The sequence below is a fragment of the Hippocampus comes genome, unplaced genomic scaffold, assembly GCF_001891065.2.
Source record: "Hippocampus comes isolate QL1 unplaced genomic scaffold, H_comes_QL1_v1.1 scaffold335, whole genome shotgun sequence".
In the NCBI taxonomy this organism is placed as follows: domain Eukaryota; kingdom Metazoa; phylum Chordata; class Actinopteri; order Syngnathiformes; family Syngnathidae; genus Hippocampus; species Hippocampus comes.
Genome location: NW_017805823.1, coordinates 802615 through 824446, shown reverse-complemented (window position 1 = coordinate 824446; position 21832 = coordinate 802615). Strand labels below are relative to the sequence as shown.

At 43.0% G+C, this 21832-nt stretch overlaps 1 protein-coding gene across 5 annotated transcripts in view; it reads right to left on the bottom strand.

Moving 5' to 3' along the window:
- Positions 1 to 3203: 3203 nt before the first annotated feature.
- The window catches only part of hivep3b (HIVEP zinc finger 3b), a 50886-nt gene continuing 32257 nt past the window's right edge, over positions 3204 to 21832 (bottom strand). For 2 of the 5 annotated variants that reach the window (XM_019886211.1, XM_019886210.1), the window contains 8 exons: positions 16652 to 18992; positions 15913 to 16205; positions 13937 to 15832; positions 12710 to 12852; positions 7755 to 7930; positions 7476 to 7577; positions 5951 to 6630; positions 3204 to 4739 (listed from right to left, as the gene is read on the bottom strand). In XM_019886211.1, coding sequence (XP_019741770.1) covers positions 4107 to 4739; positions 5951 to 6630; positions 7476 to 7577; positions 7755 to 7930; positions 12710 to 12852; positions 13937 to 15832; positions 15913 to 16205; positions 16652 to 18644 — 5916 coding nt within the window. In that variant the 5' untranslated portion in view covers positions 18645 to 18992 and the 3' untranslated portion in view covers positions 3204 to 4106. The remainder of the gene's footprint in view (positions 4740 to 5950; positions 6631 to 7475; positions 7578 to 7754; positions 7931 to 12709; positions 12853 to 13936; positions 15833 to 15912; positions 16206 to 16651; positions 18993 to 21832) is intronic. The other 3 variants (XM_019886213.1, XM_019886214.1, XM_019886212.1) reach the window with 3 other exon arrangements.

Genomic DNA, 21832 nt, shown 5'->3' with positions numbered 1-21832 from the left:
CTAGTCACTGTCAGATTATTGACCTTGCTTGCTCTTTATGCTCAAGAGACGTTTTTAGACGTTCCTTTCATGTTCATAGTTCTGATAGATTCTCGTTTTTAGATGTTCCTTTCATGTTCATATTTCTGATAGATTCTTGTTTTGTGAGTATTTTGGTTTGTTAATAGCTTCTGATTCAAGTTTTGAATGCCATAAGTATTTGGACTTATGGCATTTCATTGTGTGTATTCGGATTTCCATTTTATCTTGCCTTTTACAAGCGCTTTTTGTTCTTATTGGATTTTCTCAGTTCTTTGTTACCTGCGATTTCGGTTTAAACTTTGTTGGTCCTGTAAAGGCTATGCTAATGGCTCAACAACAAACTTACCTATGAAATAAAAGAAAAACATTAGTCTTTTTGTGATACGAGTAACAGAGTTGGATTGGTTTGAGTGACACACTCCATTTTGGCTGAAAAGAAAAATATATAAAAAAATAGAAGAGAGGACTTACATCCTGCCAGCTCTTGGGCAAAGCATTTACAGTGGCTTGATAATGTCATTTCCTCTAGGTCACTTTTTTCTTACTCTAGATCAGTGGTTACTAACCTGGGTTCGATCGAACCCTCGGGGTTCAGTGAATCAGTCTCAGAGGTTCGATGGAGCCTCTGCCATGGAGGTTAAGACACACCCGACTCAACATGTCAATTCGTTATGACATGCCCGCTTGGCCATCACTGGCTGGTTCATTTTGAGCACAGTTAAAAAAAACTTATACTTTATGCTTATACTAATTGTGTTTACTTTTTCCTGTTTTTAATAAACACGTTTTTTTATGTCTTGAATTTGTAAAAAACGAATTTTTATTTTTCACTAATGAAGGTTTCGGTGAATGTGCATATGAACTGGTTGGGTTCGGTACCTCTAACAAGGTTAAGAACCTCTGCTCTAGAAGATAGATAAAAAGGTTTTTGCCACAGATTTGCAACTATGTCGAGAAAGGCATGACTTCAGAGCATAATTACAACTAGGACTTAGATCAGAATCAAATTTATTGGTCAAGTATGTAAAAAAACACACAAGGAATTTATTTTCCCAGTTACAACCCGTCATGAGGCACATAAACAAAATTATGACCAACTTGGGGAGACGGAACCGGAAGCCTGTTTTGTCAATTAGAAAGGTGTATTGTGGTCGTCAAGAGACGGGGATAAAAAAAAAAAAAGCCATTTGAGGGGTGCATGATTTTAAATATCGAGGAATCACGTTTAAGCCAAAGTTACATTTGCATAACACATGAATTTTTCTGTATTTTGCCCATGGATTACTATAAATGTCCTAAAATGTCAAATTCTGGAATGGCCTAAATGATAAAATAGAAATGCAGAATTTGGAAATATCCAAAATAATCTATCTGGAAAGAGCCCATTTGGAAACATGTTTTTGATATTCACTGACAGCCACTTTCTACTTTCAAGATGCATGGGATGAATGTTCACGATTGAACAAGGACCTCTGGTGGTCAAACTTGTCTTGTCACGTCACGTGCGGAATGAGAAAAATAGAAAGTGAAGAAAAATTCACGTTACCTTGTCAAAATGCACTAGCTTCTTTCCGTGAATGGCGTTAGATGTTTGCGGGGTCTGCTTTTCAAGTCACTATTCAACATGAATCCTCGGAAAAAAGGAGGATGGCTGGGGGTCGGGGTTGTTCAACGTATTACAAAACACGAATACAGTCCAAGTCAAGGCTATTTGACAAATGTGCCAACATTTTTAAAAAATCCATTTGAAATTTACTTTGTAAATATTTTCAATACGAAACGTTGAACAATTTCCATTCTTCGCATTCATGCTCAAGATGTACAAAAAGTGAACCACAACGATCCTTTAATACTCAATTAAAAAAAAAAAAAAATCCTGTCACCCAACTTCCCAACATTAACTAAAAAACTACCAGAGCACAAAATTTTGGGGGTGGCGAGATGCAAGGACACCTAAAAAAAAAAAAAAAAAAAAAAAAAAAAAAAAAAAAGCAATCACCCCACAATATTGACTTGTATATTCAGTATTGTTACACATATGGGAAATGTAAGTAAAAACTGTGTACAAGATATAAAATGTTGACACACTCCTGTTGAAATGGCAGGTTTTTGTGATGTAAAAGATAAGAGACAAAGTAAAATCCTTCTTACCGTTTCCACCTTTTACGTGACCTAAGCTGTACAACTCAATTTAAAATGTTCTAAAAAAATATTTCATCCGGGTAAGTGAGAATAAACAACTAAGATGTAGTTGCAAAAATGAGCATGCCCTCTTATAATTTTCATTGGGCTGTTTTGGAATTAATCAATCACATTCAAACTTAGGTTAAATGCAAATCAGCACATGCCCTGCTACCATTTTCAGTGCCAATGACTGCTTTTCAAACCGACACCTGTCGATAGTGGAGCAAACGTGCTAACCACTCATCCAATTACAATCAAACACGTTATATCGTCATCAATGCACATTCTGATTTGTATTCCTGATATTGTACTGGATTTTTTTTTCTGTTAGACCGAGTTGTGTTTTGTGAGAAAAGTCACAGTTTGCAATTAGCAAAAAATGTATAGTCTGCATTTCGTATACACAAGTGTTGTCAGTAGGGTGAACTACACTAAAGCAGTATACAGCCAATGAATAGCTGCAAAACATGAATAAGGTCACCCCAAAAACATGGGGAAATTTGTTTCAGTTTGATACAAATCACTTTTTGGTCATACAATGTATGTTGGTTGCACATCACCAAAAGTAAAGGAGACCCATAGTGGTGACTTTATGCCATAAAGCATTTGCTTTATGGTGTATTTTTTCTTCATATGAAATAGGGGTAAATTTGGCATCTTCGTGTGTATCCTAGAAAGTAAAAAACAAAAAAAACATCACTTTTATGCATTAAGTTGACCAAATTAACGAAAGAATGGCTTCAAAAGTGATGACTTTCTTTTGAAAGAGCCAGGACGTGCCATACGGATAAACTGCTACTAAAAAAAAAAAAGAACTGATTGAAAATTGTAACAATATGAACGTATGAATTAATGTAATGAAAATCCTTTGTTTTTTTTGCTTGATAACCTCGCATTTTACTGGGTGGTACTGACTTTTTAGAGACACAGTATTTCTTTTGGGGGGGAGGGGATACACTTCCACTCTCGATTCTAAGTGTATAAAAAGGCAAAACCAAAAGGGTCTTTGGTGCACTATTTTTTATTTTTTTCCGATGACTGCAAATTTTGTTGCGTGTTAAATTTGCAGGGCACTTGATCCGCCAGAACCAGTCAAGCTACATCCCTCATCTTTGTCCCCAATTCAAATTGCATGAACATCATGAAAAAAAAAAGTAATAAAAAGAAACATAGTTTTTCCCATTTAACAAAGAGTAAAAAATAAAACAACAATCGTTGTCATCAAACAGCAATAAATAAGGAGCGCTCTTCCCTGTAAAGACATTTCTCATCCAAAGTCTCTTACAATAAAAAATAGAACTTCAGTGCATTTCCTTTGACGAGTTTCTGCTGCTCCTTCAACATATCAATCGATGTGACTCTTGGTTACCCTGGAATTAAAGCAAGACTATTAAGAACAAAACAGAACACCGAATATAAATCTTCCTTAAATGACACAAAAGTCCAATATAAAATTTCACAGCCTTCTCATTTTCTATCTGTACAATACGCCTCAAAACACAAACCTGGACAGAAAAGGCACAAGTAACTATAATTGTAGGAATACTGGGGGGTGGGGGGGGGGGTTGAAACAGGTAATTAATTTTGATTTAAGATTTTGGTCATTTACACATGTTCATATTACTCTTGACACATATTCAACCAGACAGTAGCATGACCAGCATCAATAGAGATACAGGAAGGGTATAATCATATATAATTCTTGTATATACATTTACAGAAACATTATTTTCACAAAGAAAAAAAAAAGTGCATTTTTATGACAAACCTGAATATTGTCAAAGAACAAACATTTAAGTTAACAATAGTATTGAAAACTGTATAAAAAAAAAAAAAAAAGAAAGCCATTGGAAAACAAGACGAATGTAGCGACTGAAAAAGCAAGTTGGAGATGCATCAAATTAGGTGCTCTGGTCTTCTCTAGCCGCGTCCTCTGACGCTGTGCCCTCAGCCTCTAGCTGCTGTCCAATCAGGCACAAAGATACAGGGGCTGCTTGACTGAAAGATGCCTCCGAACGTCCGTCTTCAGTGTGGCGTTCGCTCGACTCCGTAGCACGCCTGCACGTGTGGGCGGAGCTTTGTGAGCTGCCATATTGCTTTGAGTCCGTGGTCTCCAACTCCAGTTTGGAACACATGACTTGTGTACCCATACTGCACTGTCTTGACTGGCTGCCTCCTGCTGCCTGATAGTCCGCTGACCAGTCACTCCCGGGAGTCCTACTCCCTTGAGGTCCTGGGGTCCTGCCCCAGAATGAGTCAAGCCTGGCCGGCGATGGCCCCTCCGTGGAAGGAGACATCGGGGACATGGGCGTGGAAGGATTCGACCTTGGTCTGGCTTGTACCATTTGAATCCCTCCGATGGGAATCATCAGATAAGGGACCTTGGCTTGTTGGGAGTGCATGGGAAGATGGCTGAAGATATTGTCCGCTGCTCGGTGGCCGGGATAACTCTCGCATGTGGAAAGACGAAAAGCAGGCGGGAACAAGAAGGTGTCTGCCATTGAGTGACAATCCGTTGCAGTGCCATCTTTGTCCTGAAGGGGGAAACACAGAAACAAGCATTTTGTGAATGTCGTTTAAACTAGTGGTCCCCAACCACTGGTCTAGCCATTTGGTCAGGGGCATCATAGACAGGGTGGCGCAACACAGAGGTTGGGGGGGGGGGGTGCTATAGCCACATCAGAAAACTGCGTAGCCCCAGTTAAGCCCTTCTAGCATTTTATTTTATATTCTAAAATATATTCATCAATTCTTTTCTCAGCCCCCCTCCCCTACATATTGGTCAAGCTCCTCTTTGGCCCCAGGAGAGCAAAAATCCTGGAGCTGTCCCTGAAAACAAACAAACAAACAAACAAACAAACAAACAAACAAACAAACAAAAACCAACGGACACCATATCTTCATTTATAGCGACAGACGTAATAATTAGCCACAAGATGGCTGGATATATCATGTAATTAAACTGTGTATCCACCTGTTGCCAATTAAAATAACAGAATAACTGGGGGGGGGTGCTATAGCCACATCAGAAAACTGCGTAGCCCCAGTTAAGCCCTTCTAGCATTTTATTTTATATTCTAAAATATATTCATCAATTCTTTTCTCAGCCCCCCTCCCCTACATATTGGTCAAGCTCCTCTTTGGCCCCAGGAGAGCAAAAATCCTGGAGCTGTCCCTGAAAAACAAACAAACAAACAAACAAACAAACAAACAAACAAACAAACAAACAAAAACCAACGGACACCATATCTTCATTTATAGCGACAGACGTAATAATTAGCCACAAGATGGCTGGATATATCATGTAATTAAACTGTGTATCCACCTGTTGCCAATTAAAATAACAGAATAAAACCGTAGATCCCCACTATTTGCCGGGGAAAAGGACTGGGCCGGCCCACGAATAGCTAAAATCTGTGTAGACATAATGCCTATTACAAATGAATTGAGGAAAAAAACATCTCTCTCTCTTTCTCTCTCTCTCGTAGAAAACTTCAAAGTGGTTCATACGCCTCGATAGTTGTTCGAACATATTGGTGAAATGCAGGCCAAATGTTAAAAACTGTATTTGTTCACATAATGCCACACGGTATCCTGACAAAACTGTTTACTCCACCTTGGCAGTTCGAGACGTCCATAAATGTATCAGAGCATAGCAGGAAAAATTTGCTCTGTAGTGTCTGTATAGTAAAAATTGTGAGCAGCGTATGCACATGACTGAGGACAATAAATTCAAAGGACTTACTACTTTCATATGACTACCCTTTGCGCAGTGGTGTTCCCAAGGAAGGGTTCCGTGGGTCCTCTGCTGCACTCCAACCGGCAAGGGCGGAGTCCCAGCTTGTGATAACCTGTAAGAGCCTGGCAAGCTAGGACGAAGCGGCGAGACGGGCCTGATGGGAGACGGTCCTCTATCAGGGGAGGGTGACACTTGCCGGCTGGGTGAAGGTAGCTCAGTTCTTGGGGACAGACTGTGCATGGGTGAGGACAGCTCCAGGCGGGGGGAGAGGCTGTGACTGGGGGAACAGCTCTCGCTGCTGGGGGAGAAGGCTCTCGGTGATGCCTTCCAGTTCCATCTGGAGAACAGAGCTCTCCTGCTGCCCGGCGAGGCGGCTCGTCTACTGTGCCAAGCCCCTCTTTGGGAAGCCTCCAGGCCCGGACTGGAACTGAGACCGGCGGGCTCGGGCTCTGGTGTACACTGCCGAGAACGACCGCTGGATTTGGACCGACCCGCTGTTGACGCCAGGGTGTCCGACGAACAGGAGGAAGGAGGGTCATCGTGAGACTCTTCCGCATCATCGTCGTCGCCGTCATCATCATCATCATCATCATCATCGTCGTCATCATCATCCTCCGACTCCTCCGCGTTGGAAAACTGGTGCTCTTCCCGTTCCTCGGAGTAACATGCACGTTCACCGCTCCCTGCTGAAAAATAGAAACCCACTCTTAGTTACATCACTTCAATTCACATCCATTCCATTTTATTACCTACTATGCCAAGCATAAACTCGGTGAGATAATTTCTGCCGTGGGCTTATTTATTACCTCCACCCAGCAAGGATGGTGAGAGGAATGGAAAGCCATTTGAGCAGTTCTTCAGAACAATGTACTTGTGCACTTTAGCTCAATTGGTAGAGTTGCTTAGCCAATGACCAACGGGTTGGTGGTTTGAATCTCGCCTCCGATTGTACACTATGTCAATGAACAAGGATCGGCATGCGTAAAGGTTTTACCATTATGATGAAATAAAATGAGTGCGGTTGGTTGTCTACATGTGCCCTGCGATTGTCCTGTGCTCACTCGAAAACGCACGCGAAGCAACATACAAATTATGTGCAAGAACTAGCTGTAGGAACACAAAAGTAACAGGCTTTATCTGGCTGACAATCCATAACCCATCACAGCCGTGTTATAAATAGACTCTGGTTGAAAAGCATCACACTCCTATTCACAAACTATGTCAGGAGGGAATGAATGAAATCGCAGTAGAAACGGAGCGTCCTTGTATGTGATGAGCGCGGAATGACAGCGAAGAAGACGTGACGGCGGGAGGGCGATCAGAGGGAAATAATGAGGCGTTGCTGGTAAAGTAGACGCTATTGCGCAAAAACAAGAGCACCACGGAAGGCTCTTCATTCTTCATTTATTTATCTTGGGCTTTTTCCTTATGCGAGGGCGAAAGGTTGGGGAATAGTACATAGCGGTTGCGTAAGCTGTCAGTGCAGAACAGCGACACTTCTTCACCCATCGCCCCCCCCTCCACCCCATACCTGTTTCCTGGCTCTCTGGCTCATCCGCGGATGGTTCAGACACTCCCATTGCCTGGCACTTTTTCCCATGAGCTTTTGATTTCATGTGTTTGGTAAGGTTCCCTGCGAAGGGAACATGAAAATCACATTAAAACCTCCGCCAATTTCCACCGGGCAAGGAAAACTAGGACATTTTTCGACAACAGAGATAAAATGCAAGCAGTTGATGGATTTCATTTAACAGACAGAATAGTGGACAAACATGACAGAACTGAAATATCTCTTTCACCGTCCCCTAACCTTTGGTTTTGAAGGCAAAGTCGCAGTGTTTGCAAATGTACGGACGGACATCAGTGTGTGTTCGGATGTGCTTCTTCAGCATGCTGGGCTTCTTACAGCGGATGCCGCACTCCCCGCATATGTACTTTCCTCTGCCACGCCCTCGAACGTAAATATATTCTTCGTTAGACTTAAACCTGACAGACAGACGGGATGGGCATGCGTTATTGATACAGAAAAAAGAAACAACATAAAGTCAGAAATTCACAAAAGTAATGTTGCTTGAATATTTATACAAATCGCTCATCTCGCTGCCTGGATCCTCGACGGATGAAAAATATATTCGGACTTTCAAAACAGTCATCGTGGCAATCGAACGGGCTCGACTTTGACAATCATTAATAGTCGTCAAATTTGACGCCAAAGTTCACCGATTCGAAACCAAGCAGACAGAGAGCATCGAGTCTTCATCAGTGCAGGAAATCAATAATCACAAATCAAGACAAAAAATATCAACATAAGGCGTCGACCTCGCCAGACCACATTAGGTTCACCTGCACAATTGATTTGAGATGACAATAAATATCAGACAAATAAAAAGAATCATCAAATCAGTCGTGCGCAGTCAGGTCCTGCTCTGCTGATCTAAACGCCATCAAAAGTACTGACCTACATTTACAACTTATTTATTTCCATCGGTCTTTTGTCTTCATTTCATAGCTGGTGTCATGGTTGCTCAGCTTCCAGAAGTTGGTGTGTTGTTTTTTTTTTTTTCCCCGTCCAATCAGATTTCAGCTTCTGTGTTGCCATGTGAATAAAGTCTGCCCAGGGCAACTAGAATCACAAGCGGTCACGTAGGACAAGTGGTCACGAAGGACACACACGCTGCAGAAATTGCTGTTATTTATTTATTTCTAACCAATCGGCACCAATAAGATTTCACATTCACCACTCCACGCCATTGTATAGGATCAGCGTGATGTCACATTTTTCCATTCTCTGATTATTTGTTCACGGCTGGGCAAGTGGGATTCATTAGAGAAAAAAAAGGTGGACAATATTAAAAAACAACTCGCTAGCTTTCAGTATATTCAATTGCGTTTTCAAAAGAGGATCACTTTTGTCCATAAATAAAAAGGGTTGATTGAGTCCGATGCATTTGATTCATTTCATAAAGTTTTGGGGTTTTGTCATGTTATTGATGAATAATGATTGTGAACTGCTCTATTGAAATGTAGAAGTTTGGACTTGCAGTTGATATATGTGAAAAATAAAGATTACATTTTTTTTGTGAGAAATAAATGTATTCTTCCTCAAATACAGTCACGTTTTTTTAGTTTGTACTGCACAATAAGTGCTCCTAATATTTCGATTACCTTAATGAGGTACATGACAGGGGCAACATACTAGACCCGGCAAACTACTGTAATCTTTGGAATGTCATTGAATGGTGCAGGTGTACTTAATGCTGTGGCCGGCGGGGGTCTATTCCACAAAATACTGTCAAGGAAAAAAAACCCAAATACATCAAAGTAAAAACACACACATTTAAAAAGCAATTAACAAGACCTCGGGTTGAGGGTTAAAAGAGTAAATAAGACTGGTTTACGGGACATCTGCAGGAACAGCTGCTGGAGCTGATCACAGTGCTGTTTGTTGCCCCCATAAAACTTTATGCAAATGACGGACAACAAAAACGTGCTCGTGGCTACGATGGGAAGATGAAAGCGGATGTGGAACACTGCACAAACATTCAGCCAAATGCACGTGTACAGTATACACACACACACACACACACACACGCACACGCACGCGCACACGCACGCGCGCGCACACACACACGTACGCACAAGAGTTCTTGGAGAAACAAGTCCGTCTTTATAGAGGTGGATTGGTGATACCCACCAAATCCCTCGCAGCACTCAGTCTCATGCTGCTCCCTCCGCTACACCCTTAGCGCATACACGCACAACCACACACACACACACACACACACACACACACACAGATACATTATTAGCTATTTGTCTGCTCGGGTGGCCCTGCTGACCGCTAAAGGGAGGGAAGGGAAACCTACTTACGGCCCTCAACCTAAAATAGACACGATGCACCAATCAAGCAACACATTTGGGTCAACTCTATATAAAAGGTATTTATACACAATCCAGATGTTTACCAAAAGGTATTTTGTGGTCATCTGAATGAATTGTCGTCTTGTAAAAATGCTCACACACACACACACACACACACACACACACACACACACACACACACACACACACACACACACACACACACACACACACACACACACACACACACACACACACACACATACACACTCAAAATCCATTCTTATATTGTAAATACCCAATGTGTGCTGACTGTGTTTAATGAAAGGACATGAACCAGATTTGCAAGATGTCGGGCTGTCAATGCTTTCCATTGTATGCCAGCGGCAGCAACAGCAAATTCTATTAAAAAAAATAAAATAAAATAAAATAAAAATAAAAAGCACCAAGATAATCTCAACAGTGCTTTAGTGATTCAGGGGCGGGTTACTGTTTACTGACATGTATTTTCTAACCACAGCTAAAAATATCCTATGACATTTCCAGAAAAACAAGGCAGAAGCTGCACGACCACCAGGCTAGTTTTGTGCGGAGAGCATCACACCCAAACGGCAAATATGTTGGAATCACTCTGCTCCTTTATATTGTAATCATCGTTTGCTCCAAAGAGCAGTTTAAATGATAAATCCCATCAGCACATCGCATCAACACAAAAAGAAGAGACTGTCGATGTGGATACAATTTGGCAGTGATTACAACTTTGACAATGGGAATCAATTTGCACGTTGCCACACAATTAAAATGGAAATCGTTCATTTCTGTTCTCAAAGACAGACCTCGGAACCAACCTTGAGTTTAGTGAGGGAGCCATTCACAATTTAAAATATTCTCAAAAGGAAAGAGCAGAAGAAATGTGGACAGTGAAAACAGGTACGATAAATACTAGTGATTCGTCCGTTTTACATTTTTTTGTCATCATCAACTAAACAAAACTATTGGAAAGATTACCGGTATCTATATTCCACAATCCAACAAAACAAAGTTAGGTCTGATCCTCAACACTTCCCAAATCTAAATCTTGACACGAATCACAATACAGATAAACGCAAACACATTTTTGCTCTTCAACACTAAACTTGGCCATGAAATTGTCATCACAAAACATTACCAAAAGGAGTGGATCTTTAATTTGAACGTCATTGATGTAAAATGTTTATAAAACTTTAAAATAAATAAATAAATAAATAAGCGAGAGGAACAGAACGTAACTGGGGAAGAGTATTCATCTCATGTTTCACTACTAGCAAAGTAGAAATACAATACAATACAATACATCCTGATTGATATATCATTTTTACACTTCATTGACAGCTAATGGATAGTAATGGTCAACTGGATACATTTGTGGATGAACTACATAGAGAATTAACACTCATTTAATCCATAAATTGTATTTTTGACATATTATTTAAAAAGTAATAGAGGCTCGTGAGCTCCTGTTTCAAATGTCCTTTGTGTAGATGGCACTGGTCAACAGTAAATTTTAATCACAGATGGCTTTTTGTGTCCCGGAACATATTTTTGAAGCTGATTTGAAAATTGCCTTTACTTTTTTAAGGTTTTGGAGATATTTATATTTTTTGGTTTTGGATTTGACCTAAAAAGATTGCACAATAGGGCGGCCCGGTAGTCCAGTGGTTAGCATGTCGACTTCACAGTGCAGAGGTACCGGGTTCAATTCCAGCTCCGGCCTGCCTGGGTGGAGTTTGCATGTTCTCCTCGGGCCTGCGTGTGTTTTCTCCGGGTACTCCGGTTTCCTCCCACATTCCAAAAACATGCATGGTAGGCTGATTGAACACTCTAAGTTGTCCCTAGGTGTGAATGTGAGCGTGGATGGTTGTTCGTCTCTGTGTGCCCTGCGATTGGCTGGCAACCGATTCAGGGTGTCCCCCGCCTACTGCCCGAAGACAGCTGGGATAGGCTCCAGCACCCCCCGCGACCCTAGTGAGGATCGAGCGGTAACCTTTAATTAATAAATATTACTAAATGTATTACTGTTAAATATATCATTATTATGATGATGATGACAAACTGAAATGCGCGGCTGCAGCTTCACCTCCACACGAGCTGATGTCATGTTATCTTGTTTAGACAGCTAACTAGTAGCAGACTGCTGGTAGCAGTCAAGTAGTGCATTCCATTTTGTTTCTATTTCTTTATGACAAGATTAATCACCAATCAACTTGTACTGTTCTAGTTTTCTCATGAGTTGACCCTTTCCATCTGTTCTTCCTCTTGCTTTTGAATCGTGTCTATTTCTGGAGTTGCTTTGGTGTAAAGAGATCTACCGTACACCTCCTGGGTAAACCTTTGAGCTCAAACCAGAGCAAACCTTGCAAAAGACAGGCTCAACTGGAAAAAGATCACTGTTGCATTTATGGAAACTACACACACAGTTTGTGAACACAGTACAGTGAGCTGAGTAAACATTTGCAGGTTTGAAGAAAAGCGCACACACGCACACGCACACACACGCACACGCACACACACACGCACACGCACACGCACACACACACACACACACACACACACACACACACTCTCTCTCAACCCCAACATGACAATTGCGTGTATTATATAACTGGTGAATTCAGGCATTCATGAGTTTGTCGAAGAGAAGGCAGCATGCGCATGCACAAACATGCTGTTATCTTTCCAAATGAACCCCTCTGAAGCTCAGACTTGTGCCAGCAGAGAGCGGGGAAAATTTGGCAGCAGCTACAATTGCATCTATTCCCAGTCCCTATCCTTCCCTGTGCACTACTTCTGTTAACAGATTTTTAGATTTGCTTGTGACAGTGAATGCATGACCGCAACGGTTGAATGAGAAGCAATGGCTCTTACCCGCCTTCAAAGATGCGAACACGAGATGTTTCGCAGTGTTTTGAGGTGGAAGGTGCCTCCTCTTCCCTCGTCTCTTTATTCTCCTCCTTTTCATGCTGGTGGTCTGTTACATCCGTGGAGGAACAGGCTGGGATCGGATGTACCTGAATTCAAGACACAGTGGAAAAAGAGACAAGGTACATTGATAAATATTTTTGTGGCATTATATCCGCAGTATCTGAAAGTTACCTCCCAGGTCCATTAGATTCTCTGTGCTCTCTAAAACTAAACTGAAGCTAAATAGGCAATGGCAACATCTTTTTACACGTTTTGGACTAAAAGTCGGGGCTGCACAAAAGTGGTACGCCAGTGCGCATGAGCATTGGAAACAGAATTTTGCGCTCCAGTTCAAGTCTGTCATCGAGCTTTTGAACACTTATAGGTCAGGCCGGTCTCAAGTGAGCCACCGTAGTGATAGCTTCCGAGAGCCAACTTCAAAATAAAAGCTTCGTGAGGCATTGCTATCAATGCACACTAGTACTTGTTTCGCTTTTATGTAGAAGTTGATCCTCGCAACACATTGCTGAGTAGCCTATTAACAGCCATTGCGGCGGCTGACTTGACAAGGCTGGATCCTCGCCAACAGCTACATTCGCCATGAGACGATTGCTGAATGTGTGCAGGAGGGCCACCACAGCGAGACGGTTTGTCGAAAGACAGCCCGTGGTGCAAAAAAAGAGTGGACAGCGTACAGCTGCCTGAGAGAACTGTGCTAAGTATGCAAGCAGATCACAGGGTCCCATACTGCAAGTCCGAAGGGGGAAATTCATTTTTTGAACATGCCACGCAACTCAATTGCGTTAAATATGAATTTGATATCTTAAAATAAAACAGTAAATTATACTGACTAAATAGCAATGGTATATGTTGTTGGAATTAGGAAATGAAAACTGAAAAACTAAACACAAAAAAGTTTAATCTGTTATCGTAAAATGACTAACGATAAACCTAAATCTTTAAGTTCATCCGCGAGGTGGCTGGGTCGGGAAAAAAAAAAATGAACACCAAAAACCTCTGGTGCTCATTTGCGTACCATGCCAACATTTTTGTGCACACCCCTGCTAATTGTTTAAATGGCTGCCAGAACTCATTCAAACCACATTATCATTTGTTGCCATCATACAGTAACTAGATAGAGATCGTAATATTCCATATTTTTTATGAGGGTTTTTATATATTTTTTTTTACCTCTGACATTCGTGGAGCGCTGCTACTTGCGGGGGGATTTTTTTTGGCTGGGTTCGGAGCCGTGGCAATGGTGTACGTCTCTGAGCTATACTTCTGTTTGGAGCACAGCAGAGACAAGGCCACCTTAGTGCTGACACCTGGCAAGTTTGGGTTATGTCCGCTAACACTCCAGGAAGAGTAAACTGAGGTGCGAGGGTCCCTCTGTGTAGTTGGGTTGGGTTTGACATAGTTCAGGTAGCACCAGCTTGCAGAGGTTGTTGTGTGGAGGCTCGGGTATGAACGGGTGTTTGCTCTCTCGATCCCCATCTCCTTCATTTGAGGCTCCTCTTCCTTTTGACTTCTCACAATTGACTCTTCCACCTCTTTTTCCTCCTTGTTAATTTCCCTTTGCCTTGGATTCACCTCCCCCTCTTCTTTTACGGCGGTTACCGCAAGCGTCTCCGTTTTCTTCTCAACCTTTTCTAGTTGTTCCCCACCAGTTTTACTTTCTTCCTCCTTTTGTACCTTGTTGTCTGCATCTTTCACCTCTACTTCAGGCTTGTGTTGCTCCCCTTCTGCTTCCTCTTTAACTCTTTTCTGGTGACGTTGAGCCTCAGTACTGAGATCAAGACTGGCTGCAGGTGAGAGCATCCGTTTACTCCCTCCGGCTCCAAGTGGACCATATTCCTCGACAGAAGGTGACTGCAGTTCCCCAGGAAGGTTAATCTTAATGTCTGGTGTTGGGACCTTCAAATAAGACCTCTGTAATTTGCGCCTTTCCACTTTGCCCAGGATTGTCATGGTCGTGCAAAAAATGGGGTCCTGTGGACAAGCAGAGGTCAGAATCTGGGACAGGGTGGTGTACATGGCACGTGTATAGGTAGGTATGTGGGTTTGGAGGCGGACTGGTACCACAAGAGACACCGTTGGGGTAAGCTGTGCCACACACGTCGCAATGTGGGGGTGTGGGTAGGGGTAAGAGGTGCTTCCCTCTGTGGAAGGAGGAGATATAACCTGTGTGGAATGTAACGGTGTGGGAGGCAAGTACACAGACTGACTCACACTGAAAGGAAACTGGACAGGAACTAAAGCAGGAAGTCGGTGGAGTGGTATACCCATTTGTTCGGCCATGTGGATCTGCATTGGGTGTACCTGTAGAGGTTGAACAGTTTGTGAATGTAAAAAGGTTCTGTTCATGAACTGGGACGCCGTGGTGACTGGGAGTATCTGGGATAGAGGTCCTACATGTAATGTCTGTTGGATGCATTCATGCGGAGGAAGAATATCTCGAGGGAGGATCTGTGGCTGTAACAACTGCAAGACATTCCCTGTGTCCTCTTGACTGAAATGGGAGCTTGAATAGAAAAGAGGATGGCTTGAGTGAGAAGGCCCGGGCTTTGGACTCTCTGCTCTGGCCCCCTCCTCTTGCTCAGGTTCCCCTAAGGTTGCGTGCTTCACAAGAAGACACTTCCGTCGTTCTTTCCAGGAGGATGCTGACTGCTGAGAGGACAAGGATCCCAAGTCAAAAGATTTGCTTCTGGTATCTGTGACCTGCTCTGATTTCTGAGGGGCCTGCTCTGACGCTGAACGCCTCATCTCCTTGTGGCTTTGGTTGTGTTGTTGAGAAGTACATGGCACAGTCAACATTTGGGTGCTTTGGCTACTGGTGCCCCAGACTGTAGGCTCGGATCGTGTTGCATCTTCGAAAGAAGCAGAAAGACTTGAAGTGTGGGACATGCTGCTCTCCTGACTGGGGCTGCGAGGCAGTGACACAGACTCAAAGCTAGACTCCCCGGAGGATTGCGCTGCCTCAGCTAAGCGGAGTCTTTTCTTCTTTGGGGGCAATTTCTCTGCAGGGAGCTGGGCTAGAGTCTGGCTACGCTGTGGCCACTGAAACTCCTCCACTCTGTCTGCCACCTAGGAAGGATGAACAGTTGAGGCAAAGGGTTCAAATTGCACAAGATATATAACGTTTTAGTTGTGATAAATCATAATACCTTAGATGACGACGCAGTCACTGGTGGTGACATGGATGGCATGTCAGCATCAGGCTCCACTGTAACAAGAATCTCTGGCACTTGGATGTTGGGCTGGCGGATGAGGCGAGATGCAGAAGGTGATGGTTTTGGTTGGGGTTGTGTTTGGTGACCCTCTTGAACGTCTGAGCCCTCACTTTTCATTGAGGATGTCTCCTGCTTTTCAAAGGAGCTTGTGTGCTGGATTACAGACACACCCTTCCGATCTCGATGTTGCTGTTGTCCCGACTCTGTCTGTATAGTACCACCTATATCTACCATGAACAGAGACATGACAAATGCATCTTTAAATTATGTGTGAATTAACGATAAACTGCTTTTGAAGGATGAGGCTTTTGCATTTCATTCCATGACAAGTACTGTAGCATACATGAACATGAATGATTGGACAAGTGTATTAAAAAAAGCAACTGAAATGTTACTGTCGGTATATTCTACTATATATAATGAGAATTTAGCTGCAATTAGTAGAAAAAAGACAACTATTTTGCCACTTGGGGTATTTTATATTGCACACTGAACTTGTGCAGTCCAAAATAGTGTTTAGCTTTTCATATATATATGACTACTTCTTGAGAGAACACCATTTCTTGGTTTCTGTGGTATCAAGAGAGAATTATTATGAGGATGCAAAGTGTTATTGCTTCCACAGAATAACGTTTTATTTTTTATGCACTACAATAGCAATATGAGAGCGAACCTGAGAGTGCTTGGCTGGGTCCTGGTGGACCTGCCGCTGGAATGATGCTTGTAGAACTCCCTGACACGGTCCCAGACCCAGGACTTGGAAGATCCTCTTCTATACTCTCCTCTTTCCGCCTTTTCCTCACAGCCATCGCCAGTGCTCTGAACTTATAGTGCATCATCATCTGAGGGCGATCCTCTCTGCAGGTTTTACTTGTATCCCCACTCTCCTGTTCCAGTGTTTGCTGCCCTGAGCACACACCTTTGTGGGCCTTGTAGCTGTCACCATGCTGGAAGCTTGCTCCACATACTTTGCATTCTAATGGGTTCAATGTACTTTGTGGTGCTTGTTGCTCTGGATGGCTACCTGTGTCAGTGCCAGTGGCTGAAGAAGAGGAGTTGGGGGGAATCTCCTCCAGCATAAGTTCAGCTCCCAAAGGAACCTCAATGGCAGGTTGTCGCCTTAACATGCGGTGAGCATGACCAATATTAATCTCTGTTGTCATGGCCTGCTGCTCATCAAATGAATGGCAGAGGCGGTAGCCTCTTTTGGATCTTATTCCAGATGCAGAAGACTCTAATTGGCTGCTTGAAGATGGCATTGAGCGGCTTCTGAGAAGGGGAACTGTTGACAAGGCCAGGGTGACTGGTGGTTCTGTCTCTGGATTTTGAGGGTGCCTTAAGCCGCTGGGACCAGGGGCTTCTCCCTTGGGATCAAACACGTAGGGGTCTTTGGGGGCATTCAATTTGGGTGACTCCAGGCTACTTTTCCTTGACAGAGAAGAGCGCCTGGGCTTTACGCTATCAATCTCACTAGTGTCCACCACTGCTTCATTGATGGTTATAAGCTTTGTAATGTGTTCTATGACTTGGGTTTTAGGTACAGCAAAGGGAACACTCTTTTCCTCTGTTCCAGACAGTGAGGAAAGGGGGGACTGAGAATGCTGTGGATGTGGACTACGCTGCTGCCCTCCCAACCTTCCATATTTCCCGAGAATGATTTCTGCGTATGTTTTGGCACTGGCGCTGGGAGGGCTAACATGGGACAGGTCAGTGCTACCTGATCCAGAAAAGTAACCTGACTCTGTGCTGCCTTTACTGCCAGGGCCAAGAGAAGATGACGAGGTTGAGATGGATGAAGGAGGATCATCAGGTGAAGCCATTGGCCCACGTTTTCTTTCACTAAGCCTCAGTGCAAGCCTTTGTTTGACCGCTTGAGTATCTTCAGGCCTCTGGCTCGCCTCTGATCCTCCTGGTAGCTCCTTACCACCTTTCTTCTGCCGGGCCAAAATCTCCTTAGAAGATTTTTTGTGGTGACCTGTCTCATCTTCAGACTCGGTGCTTTCTGCCTCTGTATGCTCCTCAACATCTTCTCCAATACCACTGCAGTCTGGCCCACTCAAACTGGGCTCATCACGACTGGAGGCAAGGCCTGCCTTAATCCGGTGGGCATGGGACTTTCGGTGCTTGTATAGGTTACTCTTGGTCTTGAAAGAAAAGCCACAGGGGGCACAAGGATAAGGTCTTTCTCCTGTGTGGGAGCGAATGTGTTTCTGCAGAACACTTGGCTTGGCACATGGACGACCGCAGTAAGTGCACACATATTTCCCTGGTTTTTGGGGTTTCTTCTCTCCTTTCCTGGGAGAGCTAACCCCTTCTTTTGTCTCTTGGCTTGACTGTAAAGAGAGCTTTTGGCCATGTTCAACCTGGGTGGAGGATGGCGTGTGATGAGATGAAGTCGATGCGGAACCTGGAGAGAAAAAGCTGCCTCCTGAAGGACCTGGGTTTTCCGTGTGCTGCCATGCTACTGCTTGCTGTTGTAACCGAAGAAGATCAGCACGTTTGGGTTGGCGGTTTTGCAGTCGACCCAAAGCTCTGTGTACTGGACGAGGATTAGATGGCTGTTGGGGCTGTGGACAAGACTTAAAAGAGGATTCTGCTGTCACATGGTGCTGCTCTTGTCTTCCAGAGCGATCCCCATCACCCGGATGGCTGGGCTCAGCCTCCATAGAGTGAGGAGAAAGCCTCACAGACACACACGCAAGGGCTCTTGGAGCCTCATGGGGCTAACCACATGGCAGCAGTGAGGTCAGAGACAAGGTGTTGTGGACGGTGATGGCAAATCACACCAAAGCGCCTCGATCAGCGTGGGCCTGAAGGTATTCAAGAGGGCCAAGAGAGGCATTGTTAAAATGTGCCCTGGAGCAGCACTGATGTAAGTAAACATAGATCATCTCTTGGTATACAGCAAGTCCTCTTCTGTCCAGTTTCTGCCATCCTAACAGCCCATTCAATATCTTAACTGCATCTCCTTTGCTGGTCCCTGATAGTGTAGGTGGATGAACCTCTGAACAGTCCTACAGAAAAACAAAACAAGTATGAGTTTGTAAAATACACTATAAGTCTCTCTAAATGCTGCAAATAAGCTTGGAAAAGGGAGATCGCAATTACTGACTCTTCAAAGTTACAGTAAACTATTGAAAATGAGTTGGAACAGTGTCGGTTTATGCATGTCCACATTTGTATGTATGTATTGTTTTCTATTTATTTGAAAAGAAAATAATTCCATCTGGGAACTTGATTAACTAACCAATGAGTAGCACAGCCAGAGGGATTGAAATATATAAGTGGAGGGGGGTGTTTTCATTTGCATCAGTAAACTGAGCAAGTACGGTTGAGCCAAAGTGTACTTTGAAGACCTTTTCTGCATAACACATATGCAAGACACGGCTGAACAGCCAGAACTTCTGTGGAATAAAATAAGGCTGTGGATTTGATGTACAGATCGGCGTACAAGGATTTTTTTAAAAAACAAATACTGTGTTATCATGTCAACCATTTACCATCTACCATTCAAGGTTTGGTGACATTATTTGTTATTTCAGCCAAAGCAAATGAATCTTCACTCAACTCTTTGGCACGACACATTCTAGGTAGTTGATAGGAATATTTTTCCTTGCTTTAGCAACAGATGTCCATGGGTGGCAGTGCACGTGCTCCCTAGTCTTTATAAGCACATGTGTAGATTAGGACACATGGGAGTAGAATGTTTTTACCACACTCATACTCTCAAACACGACACTCGTTTACTGACTGACCCAACAGGACAACAGAAGGGTGAAAGGTCATTAGGACGAATGTCAAGATGTGTACGTCATAGATGAGCGTACGCAACAGAAGGTCGAAGGAGGGACAGCACAAAAAGAGTAGCGCATCTTTTCCGAGAATAACAGTAGTTATTCAGGGACTAGGCGATCAGAGTCTAAATGTGATGATCATTCATATATCTGTTGATGCAGAAATTTAAACAGGATGATGAGTTACGCTTTTTTAAGGTTTGGGAGAGCTTCTATTATTCATGGAATCTGGTCTGCCTGCTCTGAGTGGGGGGGAAACACTGAGGGCTTTGCCAGAGAGATGAGGGGAAGGAATGCCTGAGTGGAGCCTCCGCATGATGCCAAAACATACACTTATGCGCGCGCACACACACACACACACACACACACACACACACACACACACACACACACACACACACACACACACACGTAGCCTGCCTACAGTAAGTAAAGCCCCCACAAGACCATGTCCTACGTCCAGACTGCAGTCTCTATATTGACTGTGACAGCCAACCAGCTGCAGTGTCCTGTGGTGACCCCTGATAGCCGTTTAATGTGGGGAAATGTACTTTATCATATTAGTATAACAGGAATCACCTATTATCAATGGTGCCTACTGCATACGGCACACACAATGGGCCCGATTCACTAAGATGCCTAATAGTGCTCAATTGCGTGTTCACTCAAATAGATTGTGCATCATCCACTGAGGTTGCGATCGTTTACTCAAGTCCCAAACATCAGGTGCTAAACTGAATGTTTTCGTCCTTTAAAAGATGATGCCCACTGTTGGCAACAGGTGTAAAAGAGGCGGAGACCGGCAAATTTAACTCTGGGCAGGGTTGGGAGTGTCACTTTAAAAATGTATTCCAATACAGCTACTACTTACCCGTTAAATACTGCAGTAATGTAATCCAAATACCACAATATTACAAAGTAAATTAATGTAACTACATTAATATGAATTACATTTGACGTATTGCAATAGCAAATAGGGTCATGAGGACATAATAAATTAAATGTCACTACAATATCTAGTTCTTGTGTATTAGTCTCGTCTTTTTGGTCTCGTAAATGTTTCACAACATGCATGGTTTTGGATTGAAGGAGGATGCCGGAGCACCCAGAATTCAGATCCAAAAATCTCAGAACTATTATGCAGATGTACTAACTACTTGCTGACTGTGTTATAAATAGCAACGTAGCTAGATAGCTAAACAAGAGGGCACACAAAACACATGGTAATCATGATACGTTGATGATGACGATATGTGACGCAGGCCACAAAAAAACAAAACAAACAAAAAAAAAACACTCTTATTCCCGGTGAAAAGTTCAGTCATCTTTAATTAATATGGTGTTTAAAGAGTAAATCTTTGAGTGATTAGTGACACAAGGTAAATCGTTATCGTAAATCGATTCTAAAAAGATTTGTTTGTGACAGCCCTTGGCTCTCCAAGTGAGCCTTTGGATTATTTCAATGCTCCAAAACTGCATTGCTGAACAGATAATAAGTCACGATCATTCTTGTTTATGGCATTTCAAAAATCGTTCGATAGTTCTCACCGCTACCTCACATTTGCCCGCGGTACACCGGCACCGTGGTGTGTGTTCTTTGCACCTGCCATCGCGGTTTGTTCATTCCCTGTGTTAAATTGTGTTAAATTCGTCTATTTACATATACTCCTGCAGAACGTAGAAAGTTGATGCTGCAAAATTGTATCAAATGATGTTCCGATTCAATTTTGGAGAGAATCCTCCCACTGACATTTAAGACTTTAGAAAAAATGTAGCCCCCACAACCCCAAAGGTTTTTTCAATAAATACACAATTCACACTTTGTGCCAAATCAAACATGCTGTATGTGTTAATGCGTTCCAGTTCAAAAACTGAAATAGCAAATCCCCAGATTGCCCACACCAAAAGGCATTTCATTCATTCATTCAATACTTTCAAACAACTTTATTGACATTGTCTGTAAAACCTCGGATCAGTTGGTTATTTAGTGTGCGGATGTGAAATCCTATTACAGATTGTTCAGTGGATGAAATATTAACCACCCCCCCCCCCCGCGGGCA